General features: G+C 22.2%; 1 protein-coding gene across 6 annotated transcripts in view; it reads left to right on the top strand.

Annotated features, from left to right (window-relative positions):
• LOC142223386 (uncharacterized) overlaps positions 1-15708 on the top strand; it is a 256164-nt gene that overhangs the window by 187120 nt on the left and 53336 nt on the right. For all 6 annotated transcript variants that reach the window (XM_075293268.1, XM_075293266.1, XM_075293265.1 and 3 more), the window contains one exon: positions 2726-2832. In XM_075293268.1, coding sequence (XP_075149383.1) covers positions 2726-2832 — 107 coding nt within the window. The remainder of the gene's footprint in view (positions 1-2725; positions 2833-15708) is intronic.

The following is a 15708-nucleotide window of genomic DNA, read 5'->3' as shown; positions in this document are numbered from 1 at the left end:
TAGTAATAAAATTTTGACAAAACTTTCTATAGAAATAAAATTTTTAAAAAAATTTTCTACAGAAATAAAATTTTTACGACATTTTCAATACAAATAAAATGGTGACAAAATTTTCTATAGAAATAAAATTTTTGCAAAATTTTGACAAGAAATAAAATTATGACCAAAGAAATGAAATTTTGACAAAAAATTTTGACAAAATTTTCTATAGAAAAAAATTTTGACAAAATTTTCTATAGAAATAAAATTTTCACAAAATTTTTTTTAGAAAAAAAATGTTCACAAATTGTCTATAGAAATAAAATTTTGCCAAAATTTTGTACAAACAAAAAAAAAACACTTTCTATAGATATATTTTTTTTATAGGTATAAAGTTTTGACAAAATTTTCTATAGAAATAAAATTTTGGCAAAATTTTGAAGAAATAAAATTATGAAAAATTTCCTATAGAAATTAAATTTTGGCAAAATTTTCTAAAAAACTAAAATTTTAACAAATTTTTCTATAGAACTAAAATTTTAACAAATGTTTGTATACAAATAAAATTTTGACAAAATTTTCTATAGAAATAAAATGTTGACAAAATTTTCTATAGAAATAAAATGTTGACAAAATTTTCTATAGAAATAACATTTTGAGAAAATTTTCTATAGAAATAAAATTTTGACGACATTTTCAATACAAATAAATGTGTGACAAAATTTTCTATAGTAATAAAATTTTTGCAAAATTTTGACAAGAAATAAAATTATGACAAAATTTTCTATAGAAGTAAAATATTGACAAAATTTTCTATAGAAATAAAATTTTGACAAAATTTTCTATAGAAATTCAATTTTGGAAAAATTTTGACAAGAAATAAAATTATGACAAAATTTCCTACAGAAATTAAATTTTGACAAAATTGTCTAAAGAACTAAAATTAAAAAAAAAAAATTCCATAGAACTAAAATTTTAACAAAAATTTCTATAGAAAAAAATTTTAACAAAATTTTCTATAGAAAAAAATGTTGAAAGAATTTTCTATAGAAAAAAAATTTTGACAAAATTTTCTATAGAAATACGATTTCCACAAAATTTTCTATAGAAATAAAATTTTCACAAAATTTTCTATAGAAATAAAATTTTCTATAAAAAAAAAAATGTTCACAAAATTATCTATAGAAATAAAATTTTGCCAAAATTTTGTACAAACAAAAAAAAAAAACTTTCTATAGATATAATTTTTTTTATAGGTATAAAGTTTTGACAAAATTTTCTACAGAAATAAAATTTTGGCAAAATTTTGACAAGAAATAAAATTATGACAAAATTTCCTATAGAAATGAAATTTTGGCAAAATTTTCTAAAAAACTAAAATTTTAACAAGGTTTTCTATAGAACTAAAATTTTAACAAATGTTTGTATACAAATAAAATTTTGACAAAATTTTCTATAGAAATTAAATTTGTACAAAATTTTCTATAGAAATAAAATTTTGGAAAAATTTTGACAAGAAATAAAATTATGATAAAATTTCCTATAAAAATAAAATTTTTACAAAATTTTCTAAAGAACTAAAATTTTTAAAATTTTTTCTATAGAACTAACATTTTAACAAATATTTCTTTAGTAATAAAATTTTGACAAAACGATCTTTTACGAAGCCACTTGGTTAGTCTGTAGATTCGCAGTGTTTATATTAATTGTACATATTATTAGTGACAGACAGTATTTAATTTGGAAGTTTAATGCAATCCCGTATTGTTCCTAGTCATATTTCCTTTGTTTCTATTGCAATGCTTTTCATACACTCAAGAAAAATGTACCTCAATCCAAAAATGTTGACCTTCCCCTAATGATTTTGGTATTGATTCCGAGCGGAGTATGAGTTTTCTTTAAAATAAAGACATATTTTTAAGAAGATATCCAGATATCGTATAAAATTCAAATTACACAGAAAAAAATATTTTTTTGTCTTCAATTAGGAAAATTGGTCCAATTATATCAGTTAATCAAAAAGGTAATTTCTATCAAAAATGGTTTTCTTTGCTTTAAGAAAAAAAAAGTTCATTAGTTCAAAAATTTACGACTGTAAAGAAGGGATGCAAGATTCAAAGATTCATATCCTAACTTTAATGAAAAAATTTTAAACATTCTTTTAATTACATTTTTTCTTTATTTGTAAGAATGTTTAGCTTATAATGTTGTGTAAATTACATATCCTAAAATTTAGGGTAGGTTAGGTTTGGTGGCAGCCCGATGTATCAGGCTCACTTTAGACTATTCAGTCCATTGTGATACAACATTGATGAACTTTAGGGTACATAATCTTTCATATTAGATCATTAATTTTTTTCAGGGTATAAAAACATTCTTTTTATTAAGAAAATTATTTTCTTTCAAAGCCCTTGCAACTAATTATAAATCAAAATTGATTGCAACGTTCCCATTACATCTAATTAGTCCAAATTCTAATTTGTTGTACACCATACACCCCCTCACCCCATAAAGCATAAAAATTTTATTAACATTCTCAATTTACCAACATCAAAATGACTCAATTAGAAAATTAGCTTGTAATGGTCATTTATAATGGGTCATAAATTTAAATTAATATTACGAATAAAGCATTTTAACCCATTTGCCCAAGTGCAAGTCCTTCATCATACAAACAAGCCTTTTATTTAATAAAAAAAAAAAATTAAAATGAAAATTTTCTCTCTTTTCCCTTTCTTTTTTTTAGCAATCACTGTTGGCAGGACGTATACCAGTGGCCTCAATGACGGGTCCAATTAAACGCGGCCTTTTATGGCAACAACGTGATCGTCTTTTTTCACGATGGAAAGAAAGGTAGGTGCTATTGTGTTTTTATTCATTACTATGTATGGACTGTGAAGTATTTTTTCACAAAAATTTCCAAAGGCAAAAAACAAAAGGGGGAAGCCTCTGGCAATTTTTCTTCCCCTAGAGCAAAAGGTAAAAAAGATATTTTATTTTATGGCATCCGTTCAAGGTTTTACTATGGTCCATTTTGAGTTATATCTTAATTTGTGTATACCATCTATATTGTAAAGCTTAATGGCTGATAGAAGGACAAAAAGCAGGCCATTTAAATGCATTTTCATATGGTGAAGTTCATGCTGGAGTAACCTAAATCGACAAGGATTTTGTTGAATTCCATCAAAGTGACAATTTAATAATTTTGTAATCTATATTTATTTTAATCGGGATATGATTGCATTATAACAGAATGAAGCTTGGTTTTTATGGATTTCGATTTTTTTTTCTATTTAAAAATCACCAGATTCATGATTTTCACTTCCAACGAATATGCTCAAATTATGACTTAGCACATTATCACATTATCTGCCATACCGTTTTTTCTCATTCATTGTCCTCTTTGCTCTTTCTCTACCCATTTAACAGAGAATTTTTCCAAAGGGCTTTACACTTTTAATTGGTGACAAATAATTGACAGGTCAACGTAGCTACCTATCTACCTACTATTTTCTCTGCATACCTTTATGCTACAGGGGAAAAAACTGTGGGTATGCTCTCGAATCTTACTCCACAGACAGGTCTCTCGCCACAGGATACAACATCATGTCCTGTCGTTTTACATTTTAAGTGAATTATTTTTTTGTTGTTTTTGTTTTGTTTTAAATAATTAATGAAGACATGATAAAATGTTTTGCGCTACCACACATCAATCCTTTATTTTTCTGATGTTACGAATTGTATTACGGACAACAACAACAACAACAAAAAGTTCAAATATTCAGGACAAATAACAAACGTCATGAGTTATTTTTGAAATTGATATAAATGGAAAAATAATCGATTTAATGGGGGTTGGAATATTTGAGTAATTTTCACGAAAATTGAGACTAAGACATAAATTAAATTACATAGTATTCAATTAGGTTAAATAATTTAAATTGAATATTGTTAAATTAAAGCTAAAATAAAATGGAAATTCGAAAAAATTACATTAAATTAAAATTTAAAATAAATTATAAATAATAATTTAAAATAAATACTATTTGATTTTTTAAATTTAATTATTCAAGAAATGATTTTCAATGAAAATGAGATTCAATGTTTGTTAGTTGAAATAAATAACACTTTTTGTGTCACTTTTAATTGGTTCTTTTTTATTGCTTACCCAGCACAAAACTTCATCAAAAAAGTAGTGAAATTGTTCTTTTAGAATCCGGAAGTGGTGCCAAATTTACACAGAAGCGATGAATATAACATGGGCTTGTCATAGGACGGATGTCCACCATTTCAGCAGCCGGTGCACTGAATTTGCATCACTTTTTAAGGTGTGAGATGAGTTCAGTGTTTTGGATGTGAAAATAATTTTTAAAATTTTTTATGATTTTTCATGCATTATATCGCTTGTCTGGAACGTTTGTCATCAAATATTTTCAAAAATTCGCAATTTTTCTAGAAAGGGTTTAACATTTTTTCGGCTAAATTTAAATAATTTGTACCATTTTATAAATTCTTAATATGTTTTTAACATATTTGAAAAAAAAATTGCATTAAAAATATGAAAAGAGCGGGTTTTTAAAAAATTGACTCAAATGAACTTCCTGTGCAGTTAAAATAAAGGACATCTTTGGGAGGGCATTTTTGGAAGTTCTTTTAAAATTGTGCCTTGAGAAGAACTTCGAATTTTTTTTGCTGAGTGCCTCCTGAAAGTATGCAATCATTTATTTGTTATTTTTATATCCTGCGCCACATTAGTGTTGCCAGTATTGGGGATTTTCCCCCAAATTGGGGATATTTTTTGTGAATGGGGACGACATTTTTGTGTTGGAGACTTGGGGATTTGGTGGGGAATATCCATAAATTTTGGGGATTTTTGTGGGGATATTTCCGAAAAATCGGTTTTCTATAGAAAATTTTGTCAAAAATTTATTACTATAGAAAATTTTGTCAAAATTTTATTTCTGTAGAAAATTTTGTCAAAATTTTATTTCTGTAGAAACTTTTGTCAACATTTTATTTCTATAGAAAATTTTGCCAAAATTTCATTTCTATAGAAAATTTTACAAAAATTTCATTTCTATAGAAAATTTTGTCAAAATTTTATTTCTATAGAAAATTTTGTCAAAATTTTATTTCTATAAAAAATGTTGTCAAAATTTTATTTCTATAGAAAATTTTGTCAAAATTTTATTTCTATAGAAAATTTTGTCAAAATTTTATTTCTATAGAAAATTTTGTCAAAATTTTATTTCTATAGAAAATTTTGTCAAAATTTTATTTCTATAGAAAATTTTGTCAAAATTTTATTTGTATAGAAAATTTTGTCAAAATTTTATTTCTATAGAAAATTTTACCAAAATTTCATTTCTATAGAACATTTTGTCAAAATTTAATTTCTATAGAAAATTTTGTCAAAATTTTATTTCTATAGAAAATTTTGTCAAAATTTTATTTCTATAGAAAATTTGGTCAAAATTTTATTTCTATAGAAAATTTTGTCAAAATTTCATTTCTGTAGAAAATTTTACCAAAATTTCATTTCTATAGAACATTTTGTCAAAATTTTATTTCTATATAAAAAATTTTGTCAAAAATTTATTTCTATAGAAAATTTTGTCAAAACTTTATTTTTATAGAAAAATATGTCAAAATTTTATTTCTGTAGAAACTTTTGTCAACATTTTATTTCTATAGAAAATGTTGCCAAAATTTTATTTCTATAGAAAATTTTACCAAAATTTCATTTCTATAGAACATTTTGTCAAAATTTTATTTCTATAGAAAATTTTGCCAAAAATTTATTTCTATAGAAAATTTTGTCAAAATTTTATTTCTATAGAAAATTTTGTCAAAATTTTATTTCTATAGAAAATTTTGTCAAAATTTCATTTCTATAGAAAATTTTGTCAAAATTTCATTTCTATAGAAAATTTCTATAGAAAATTTTGCCAAAATTTCATTTCTATAGAAGATTTTGTCAAAATTTTATTTCTATAGAAAATTTTGTCAAAATTTCATTTCTATAGAAAATTTTGTCAAAATTTAATTTCTATAGAAAATTTTGTCAAAATTTTATTTCTATAGAACATTTTGTCAAAATTTCATTTCTATAGAAAATTTTGTCAAAATTTTATAACGATATAAAATTTTGTCAAAATTTAATTTCTATAGAAAATTTTGTAAAAAATTTATTTCTATACACAATTTTGTCCCAATTTTATTTCTATATAGAAAATTTTGTCAAAATTTCATTTCTATAGAAAATTTTGTCAAAATTTTATTTCTATGTAGAAAATTTTGTCAAAATTTTATTTCTATAGAAAATTTTGCCAAAATTTTATTTCTATAGAAAATTTTGTCAAAAATTTATTTCTATAGAACATTTTGTCAAAATTGTATTTCTATAGAAAAATTTGTCAAAAATTTATTTGTATAGAAAATTTTGTCAAAACTTTATTTTTATAGACAATTTTGTCAAAATTTTATTTCTATAGAAAATTTTGTCAAAATTTTATTTCTATAGAATATTTTCTCAAAATTTTATTTCTATAGAAAATTTTGTTAAAATTTTATTTCTATAGAAAATTTTGTTAAAATTTTATTTCTATAGAAAATTTTGTCAAAGTTTTATTTCTATAGAATATTTTGTCAAAATTTCATTGCTATAGAAAATTTTGTCAAAATTTTATTTCTATAGAAAATTTTGAAACCCTCAGAAATGTTACCAGCATTACTGAGCCGACCTAACCATGTCCGTCCGTCTTTCTATGCACACATTTTTGGGACCAATGTCCAGATCGCAGTTTTAGTACAATCGAATTCATATTTACACACAAAAAAATATTTTTTGTGCGTCAATCACGGAATTAATTGCAATCAGAGAAATGCTAATTTCAATTAAAAAATTAATTGATACTATTAATTTTTTTGTTGATTTTTGTTTCAATTAAAAAATTTGTTGAATCAATTATTTTTTTAACTGAATTTTTTTTTCAACTCAGTATTTAATTTTAAAGATTTCAATTGGAAAAATGTTCGTGAAATTTCTTTCTGTGTATTTGTTTTGGGTCAAAATATAACTCTATTGATTTTGAAAGAAATCGGTTCAGATTTAGACATAGCCTCCCATATATATATTTCGCCCGATTTACACTCATATGACCACAGAGGCCATAATTTTACTCCCATTTACGTGAAGGGAGTAAAATTAACATTCAAATTGGGTTGTAATCGGTTCTGATTTAAATATAGCTCCCATATATATAATTCCCATATATATAATTTAAATATAGCTCCCATATATATAAATATAGCTCCCATATATATATTTACACTCATGAACACAGATGCCATAGTTTTACTTCGATTTATTTTACTGACATTGTGCATCGTCCCAGGACATTAGTCCGGTTCAGTTTTAAGTTTAGAGATTTTGTAGAAAATTTAAAAATGTTTTTGCACGTCGGTTCACATTTAAATATATGTATATAAGAACATAAGCCTTTATGGTATCGAAAATACACACGGAAAAAAAAACTTTGGAAAACGTATTTTTTTGTTTCAAAATCACCGTCTATTTCGTTTATATCGAACACTGTTCTTTGCTGCCTTGAAGTTTTTATTAATACACATTTTGAAGCTTCATAGTAAAAATTGCATATACGTAGTAGTATGTAATGCCGTATATCATCTCGATTTCTTGAGTGCATTTTTGGAGGAAATGTAAAATTATTTTTTTTTTCTATTGCCAAAAGTTTTATTTGTAAGAAAGTGACCAACAAAAGGTATGTTTCTGTTAAATAAAGTTTTTTTTTTTACATGGGCTCATGGGCGCCCAAAACTAGGCTCTATAAATATAGCTATTTGTCTTTATGAAATTCTTTTTACATCCTCTAAAAGAATCAACCTTTATCACAAAAAGTATATTCCTAAATAACCTTTAAATAAATTAATTTAAATTAAAACAAATTATAAATTTAAACTGCAATAAAAAGTAACATTGAATTAAAATTTAGGATTTAAAATAAATTAAAATCCAATGTGGTTATTTTTATAAAATTAAAATATTGTGAAATCTTTATATGTCATATGTCTATAGATTTATATGTCCAGCAAATTCATATAATCCCTCTACAATGGTCAAAATATCCGAAAATATTTAATAACTTTTTTTCGGCTTGAGGCATTATCATATTTTGTATCAATATTCGTTAGTCTATATGAATGGCTACAAAACATTGACTTCCCTCCTATAGTATCTGTAAATTATTAAACAATTTATTAATATCTTTCTTATACATTTTCATTATTATTCGATAAGGCATAACAGACCGAAGAGAAGAGCATGAGGATCACTGTGGAATATTTGGTGTTATTGAGCTTGTAACATGTGTCTACAATTTGTAAATGGCTTTGCGAGAACTTTTGTTGTCACATTTGTTGTGAATGGGATTGCGATTTGGGCGGTATGGTAGTTTTATTTTTATTTTTTTTTTTCATTTTTGGCAAACAGGAAGCAATTATATCATCACAATAAGGCATCATATTGCCGTCATTTGAATTTTGCGGCATAATTCTTTTTATATATATTTTGTTTATATTAAAATAAGCGATGCCAAAAATATACAAATTGTCAAGTTGTGGCCAAAGGCTTTGAATAAATTTAACTTAAAAATAAAATGTAGATAATCTGAGCATATGAGAAGGTTTACAAAGTTTTGCGAGACATAGCATTATACATTTAATTTTGGATAAAGAAAATCTGCCAGTATTCCGTTATCACTCGAATTTCCGTTTGCAGAATTAACTAGAAATTCGGTATCGTTTCCATTACATATATTCCCACAGCCAACCTCTACCCCATCCTTAATCCCTCTGTCTAATAAAATAGAACTAAAATAATGAGACACATTTCCCTAGAAATAAATTTTTGAGAAAATTTTCTATGGAAATAGAATTTTGAGAAAATTTTCTATGGAAATAGAATTTTGAGAAAATTTTCAATAGAAATAAAATGTTGAGAACATTTTCTATAGAAATAAAATGTTAACAAAAAATTCCATAGAAATAAAATTTTGAGAAAATTGTCTATAGAAATATAATTTTTAGAAAATTTTCCATGGAAATAAAATTTTGAATAAAAAATTCTATAGAAATAAAATTTTAAGAAAACTTTCTATAGAAATAAAATTAAAAAAAAAAAATTCTATTGAAATACAATTTTGAAAAAAAAATTTATAAAAATAAAATTTTGAGAAAATTTTCTGTAGCAATAAAATTTTGATAAACTTTTCAATAGAAAACAAATATGATAAAATTTCGATTGAAATAAATTTTTGAGAAAATTTTCTACAGAACTAAAATTTTGAGAAGATTTTCTATAGAAATAAAATATTGACAAAATTTTCTACAGAAATAAATTTTTGAGAAAATTTCAATAGAAATAAATTTTTGAGAACATTTTCTACAGAAATAAAATTTTGACAAAATTTTTCTATAAAAATAAAATTTTGAAAAACAATTATATAGAAATAACATTTTGAGAAAATTTTCAATAGAAATAAAATAAAATTTTCTATAGAAATAAAATAATGACAAAAAATTCTATAGAAATAAAATTTTGAGAAAATTGTCTATAGAAATATAATTCTTAGAAAATTTTCTATGGAAATAAAATTTTGAAAAAAAAAAATCTATAGAAATACAATTTTTAGAAAATTTTCTATAGAAATAAAATGTTGATATAATTTTCTATAGAAATAAAATTTTGAAAAAAAATTTATAGAAATAAAATTTTGAGAAAATTTTCTGTAGCAATAAAATGTTGGTAAAATTTTCAGTAGACAAAAATTTGAGAAAATTTCCATAGAAATAATTTTTTGAGAAAATTTCCATAGAAATAAATTTTTGAGAAAATTTTTAACAGAAAAAAAAATGTTGACAAAATCTTCTATAAAAATAAAATTTTAAAAAACAATTATATAGAAATAACATTTTGAGAAAATTTTCTATACAAATAAAATTTTGAAAAACAATTATTAGAAATAACATTTTGAGAAAATTTTCTATAGAAATAAATTTTGACAAAATTTTCTATAGAAATAAAATTTTGAGAAAATTTTCTATAAAAATAAAATTTTGAGAAAATTCTCTTTAGAATTAAGATTTACAAAAAAAAATCTATAAAAATAAAATTTTGAGCAGAAATTCTATAGAAATAAAATTTTAAGAAAATTATCTATAGAAATAAAATTTTGAGAATATTTTCTATAGGAATAAAATTTTGAGAAAATTTTTATGGAAATGAGATTTTGAACAAATTTTCTATATAAATAAAATTTTGAAAAAAATTGGTAAGAAAAAAAAATTTTGAGAACATTGTCAACGGAAATAAAATTTTAAGAACATTATCTACGGAAATAAATTTTTGAGAAAATTTTATGTAGAAATAAATTTTTGAGAAAATTTTCTATGGAAATAAAATTTGGACAAAATTTTCTATAGAAATAAAATGTTGACCAAATTTTCTATAGAAATAAAATTTTAAAAAATTTTTTATCAAAATAAAATTTTGAGAATATTTTCTATAGAAATAAAATTTGGACAAAATTTTCTATAGATATAAAATTTTGAGAAAATTTTCTATAGAAATAAAATTTTGAGAACATTACCTACGGAAATAAAATTTTGAGAAAATTTTCTGTAGAAATAAATTTTTGAGAAAATTTTGTATTGAAATAAAATTTTGAAAAAAATATATATAGAAATAAAAATTAGAAATAAAATTTTAAGAAAATTTTCTATAGAAATAAAATTTTGAGAAAATTTTCTATAGAATTAAAGTTTTGAGAAAATTTTCTGTAGAAATAAATTTTTGAGAAAATTTTCTATAGAAATAAAATGCTGAGAAAATTTTCTTTAGAATTAAGAATTTAAAAAAATTTCTATAAAAATAAAATTTTGAGAAAAATGTCTATAGATATAAAATTTTAAGAAAATTTTTGTTTATAGAAATAAAATTTTGAGAATATTTTCTATAGGAAAAAAATTTTGAGAACATTTTCTATGGAAATGAGATTTAAAAAAAAAATCTATAGAAATAAAATTTTGAGAAAAATTGGTAAGAAAAAAAAATTTTGAGAACATTGTCAACGGAAATAAAATTTTAAGAACATTATCTACGGAAATAAAATTTTGAGAAAATTTTATGTAGAAATAAATTTTTGAGAAAATTTTCTATGGAAATAAAATTTTGAAAAAAATGTTTATAGAAATAAAAATTATGAATACAATTTTAAGAACATTTTCTATAGAAATAAAATTTTGACAAAATTTTCTATAGAAGTAAAATGTTGACCAAATTTTCTATAGAAATAAAATTTTAAAAAATTCTTTACCAAATTAAATTTTGAGAATATTTTCTATAGAAATAAAATTTGGACAAAATTTTCTATAGATATAAAATTTTGAGAAAATTTTCTAAAGAAATAAAATTTTGAGAACATTATCTACGGAAATAAAATTTTGAGAAAATTTTCTGTAGAAATAAATTTTTGAGAAAATTTAGTATGGAAATAAAATTTTGAAAAATATATATATAGAAATAAAAATTAGAAATACAATTTTAAGAAAATTTTCTATAGAATTAAAATTTTGAGAAAATTTTCTTTAGAATTAAGATTTTAAAAAAATTTCTATAAAAATAAAATTTTGAGAAAAATTTCTATAGATATAACATTTTAAGAAACTTATCTATAGAAATAAATTTTTGAGAATATTTTCTATAGGAAAAAAATTTTCTATGAAAATGTGATTTTGAAAAAATTTTCTATAGAAATAAAATTTTGAGCAAAATTGGTAAGAAAAAAAATTTTGAGAACATTGTCAACGGAAATAAAATGTTAAGAACATTATCTACGGAAATAAATGTTTGAGAAAATTTTCTGTAGAAATAAATTTATGAGAACATTATCTACGGAAATAAAATTTTGAGAAAATTTTCTGCAGAAATAAATTTTTGAGAAAATTTTCTATGGAAATAAAATTTTGAAAAAAATGTCTATAGAAATAAAAATTAGAAATACAATTTTAAGAAAATTTTCTACAGAAATACAATTTTAAGAAAATTTTCTATAGAAATAAAATTTTGACCAAATTTTCTATACAAATAAAATTTTAAAAAATTTTCTATAGAAATAAAATTTTAAAAAATTTTCTATAGAAATAAAATTTTAAAAAATTTTCTATAGAAATAAAATTTTAAAAATTTTCTATCAAAATAAAATTTTAAGAAAATTTTCTATAAAAGTAAAATTTTGAGAAAAATTGGTAAGAAACAAAACTTTGAGAACATTGTCAATGGAAACAAAATTTTCTGTAGAAATAAATTTGTAAGAAAAATTTCTGTAGAAATAAATTTTTGAGAAAACTTTCTATAGAAATAAAATTTTGAGAAAGTTTTCTATAGAAATACAATTTTGAGAAAATTTTCTATCAAAATAAAATTTTGAGAAAATTTCCTATAGAAATAAAATTTTGAAAAAATTTTCTATAGAAATAAATTTTTGAGAAAAATTTCTAGAGAAATAGAATATTATATGGAAAATTTTGCAACCGTGTTCTCAACCGTAACACTGTTCTGGTTTCCACCGAAAATTGATTACTTTTACAACTATTTGTGATCGCCAGAAAGTATGCAATATTTCTGTCTTTAACCTTTATTGAATAAAGCGGAATTTTTTGTTAGGTTAGTCAAAACAAAACGGAGCTCAATGAGTTCCTTCATTTTGTTTTCTTTGTGAGAAGATGTGTCACTTTTTATTACAAATGACACCTTTTTAAAATTCGTCCCTACCCTGTATCCAATCACCAAATAATCAGACAAAAATCGCTTAAGGCTATTCATCCAAAAATCTAAACGAATTCTAAAGCAATTTATTAAAACGTTTATGCATCCTTATTAAAGAAGAAAATATTTCCAAAAATCATCTTCATTCTTGCGAAACCCAAGACAATTTTAATAATTTGGTTGCATGTTTTTGGTTCTAAAACCCCTATATTCCCTATCGAATCAAGGTCGATGTTTTTCATTTCGAAAAAAAAATTATGAAACTTGTGTTTTAGCATTGCTTATAGTTCCATGTGGTTCTCATCTTCCTATGGTCTACTGAAATCCTCAACATCAAGTGTTTTACTCTTGTTTATATAAGACCCTCAAAGGATTGGTCCAATTTAAATACAAAAAAAACAGACAAAAAATCGTCAGGAAACAAAAACCAACTTTTGTTGCCAAACTGTAAAGAGCAGTTCTCTGCATCCTACTCGTGATGATTGCAATGGTGCAATATGAGAAAAATACCAAATTATTATCTTTTCAGTCCAGTTTGGTTTTTTGTGTTTTGTGGTTGAATGGTTCCATTTTTTTCTCCCTGTTTTTTTTTTCGTTTGCTTGTATATTTCTTTCAAGGATAAATTCCAGTTTTTTTCTTGTGTTTTTTTTTTTGTTTTGTGAAACATACCATTATCATGGGAAGTTTAAGTAGCAGATGATGAAATAAAGTTAATGAAGCATAATTGAAAGTTGCAATAAATGAAGACCACAATGGATCTTTAATGAATGCCATCTCTGGAGGAATGTTGTACAAACTGTAGCAGTTCATTCGTATAGGAAACAGGAAATGCTATACAGCATAGAGTAGACATAGGAAATTGTAAAGAAATTTGAAAAACTTAAATATGAAAAAAAGAAACTGAAATTTTCTTTAAGCCATATTTGGTCTTATATAAGGTGGAAATATCCTCCATATGCAAAATTTGGCAAATGCTTACATGTGCGACTTTTTTATATGAAATTATAAGTCTAATATCATTGTGGGCTGTGTTACCGCTGTGCCACTTTAGTGCCTATTTTGCACATTTTTAACAATTGTCGAAAGTTTATTTCTGTAGAAAATTTTGTCAAAATTTTATTTCTATAGAATATTTTGTCAAATTTTTATTTCTATAGAAAAGTTTGTCAAAATATTATTTCTATTGAAAATTTTTTTAAAATGTTATTTCTATAGAAAAGTTTGTGAAAACTTTATTTTTATAGCAAATTTTGTCAAAATTTTATTTCTATAGAAAATGTTATCAAAGTTTTATTTCTATAGAAAATTTTGTCATATATTTATTTCTATAGAAAATTTTGTCAAAATTTTATTTCTATAGAAAATTTTGTCAAAATGTTATTTCTATAGAAAATTTTGTCATAATGTTATTTCTATAGAAATTTTTGTCAAAATTTTATTTCTATAGAAAATTTTCACAAAATTTTATTTCTATAGAAAATTTTGTCAAAAATTTATTTCAATAGAAAATTTTGTCAAAATTTCATTTCTATAGAAATTTTTGTCATAATTTTATTTCTATAGAAAATTTTGTCAAAATTTTATTTCCATGGAAAATTTTATCAAAATTTTATTTCTATAGAAAATTTTGTCAAAATTTTATTTCTATAGAAAAGTTTGTCAAAATATTATTTCTATTGAAAATTTTTTCAAAATGTTATTTCTATAGAAAATTTTGTGAAATTTTTATTTCTATAGAAAATTTTGTCAAAATTTCATTTCTGTAGCAAATGTTGACAAAATTTTATTTGTATAGAAAATGTTCACAAAATTTAATTGCTATAGAAAAAGTTGTCAAAATTTTATTTCTATAGAAAAATTTGTGAAAATTTTATTTCTATAGAAAATTTTGTCAAAATTTTATTTCTATAGAAAATTTTGTCAACAGTTTATTTCTATAGAAAAATTTGTGAAAATTTTAGTTCTATAGAAAATTTTGTCAAAATTTTATTTCTATAGAAAATTTTGTCAACATTTTATTACTATAGAAAATTTTGTCAAAATTTCATTTCTATAGAAAATTTTGTCAAAATTTTATTTCTATAGAAAATTTTTGTCAAAATTTTATTTCTATAGACAATTTTGTCAAAATTTTATTTCTATAGAAAATTTCATCAAAAATTTATTTCTATAGATATTTTTGCCAAAATTTTATTTCTATAGAAAAATTTGTGAAAATTTTATTTCTATAGACAATTTTGTCAAAATTTTATTTCTATAGAAAATGTTGTCAACATTTTATTACTATAGACAATTTTGTCAAAATTTTATTTCTATAGAAAATTTTGTCAAAATTGTATTTCTATAGAAAATTTTGTCAACATTTTATTTCTATAGAAAATTTTGTCAAAATTTTATTTCTATAGCAAATTTTGTCTAAAATTTTTTTGTTTCAAAATTGTATTTCTATTGAAAATTTGTGAAGTATCTCTTAGTTGGGAATATTTTGCAATATTTAACAAAACGTCAAGAATTCTACCAATCTACCAAACAGAAAAATCTACCATTTTTGATAGAATTCTTTCAACTGTAGCAACCGTGTTATCGAACCCTACTGTTTTACAGCGGACAATTGGGACGTCTGAAAATATGCAAAGAAATTTTTTTTGTATTGGGTAAACTTGGTTTTTTTTAAATTTTTTTTAAAATGATCATTTCTGTGATTGAAGTTTTATTCAATTTAAAATGTTGTATAAATTAATTCAGTAGTTACAAAAAATATTTCTCTCGTTATATCTGGCGATATTTGCGAGTTTTTTAGGCATTTAAAAATTCTTCACAAATGATCTATATACTTATGTTGCACATCATTCATTTTCACTAAAATAAATACAAATTCGGG

The sequence above is a fragment of the Haematobia irritans genome, chromosome 2 (assembly GCF_050003625.1).
Source record: "Haematobia irritans isolate KBUSLIRL chromosome 2, ASM5000362v1, whole genome shotgun sequence".
NCBI classification, from domain to species: Eukaryota; Metazoa; Arthropoda; class Insecta; order Diptera; family Muscidae; genus Haematobia; species Haematobia irritans.
The sequence above is the reverse complement of the archived record's forward strand: the minus strand, read 5'-3'. Positions and strand labels throughout refer to the sequence as shown.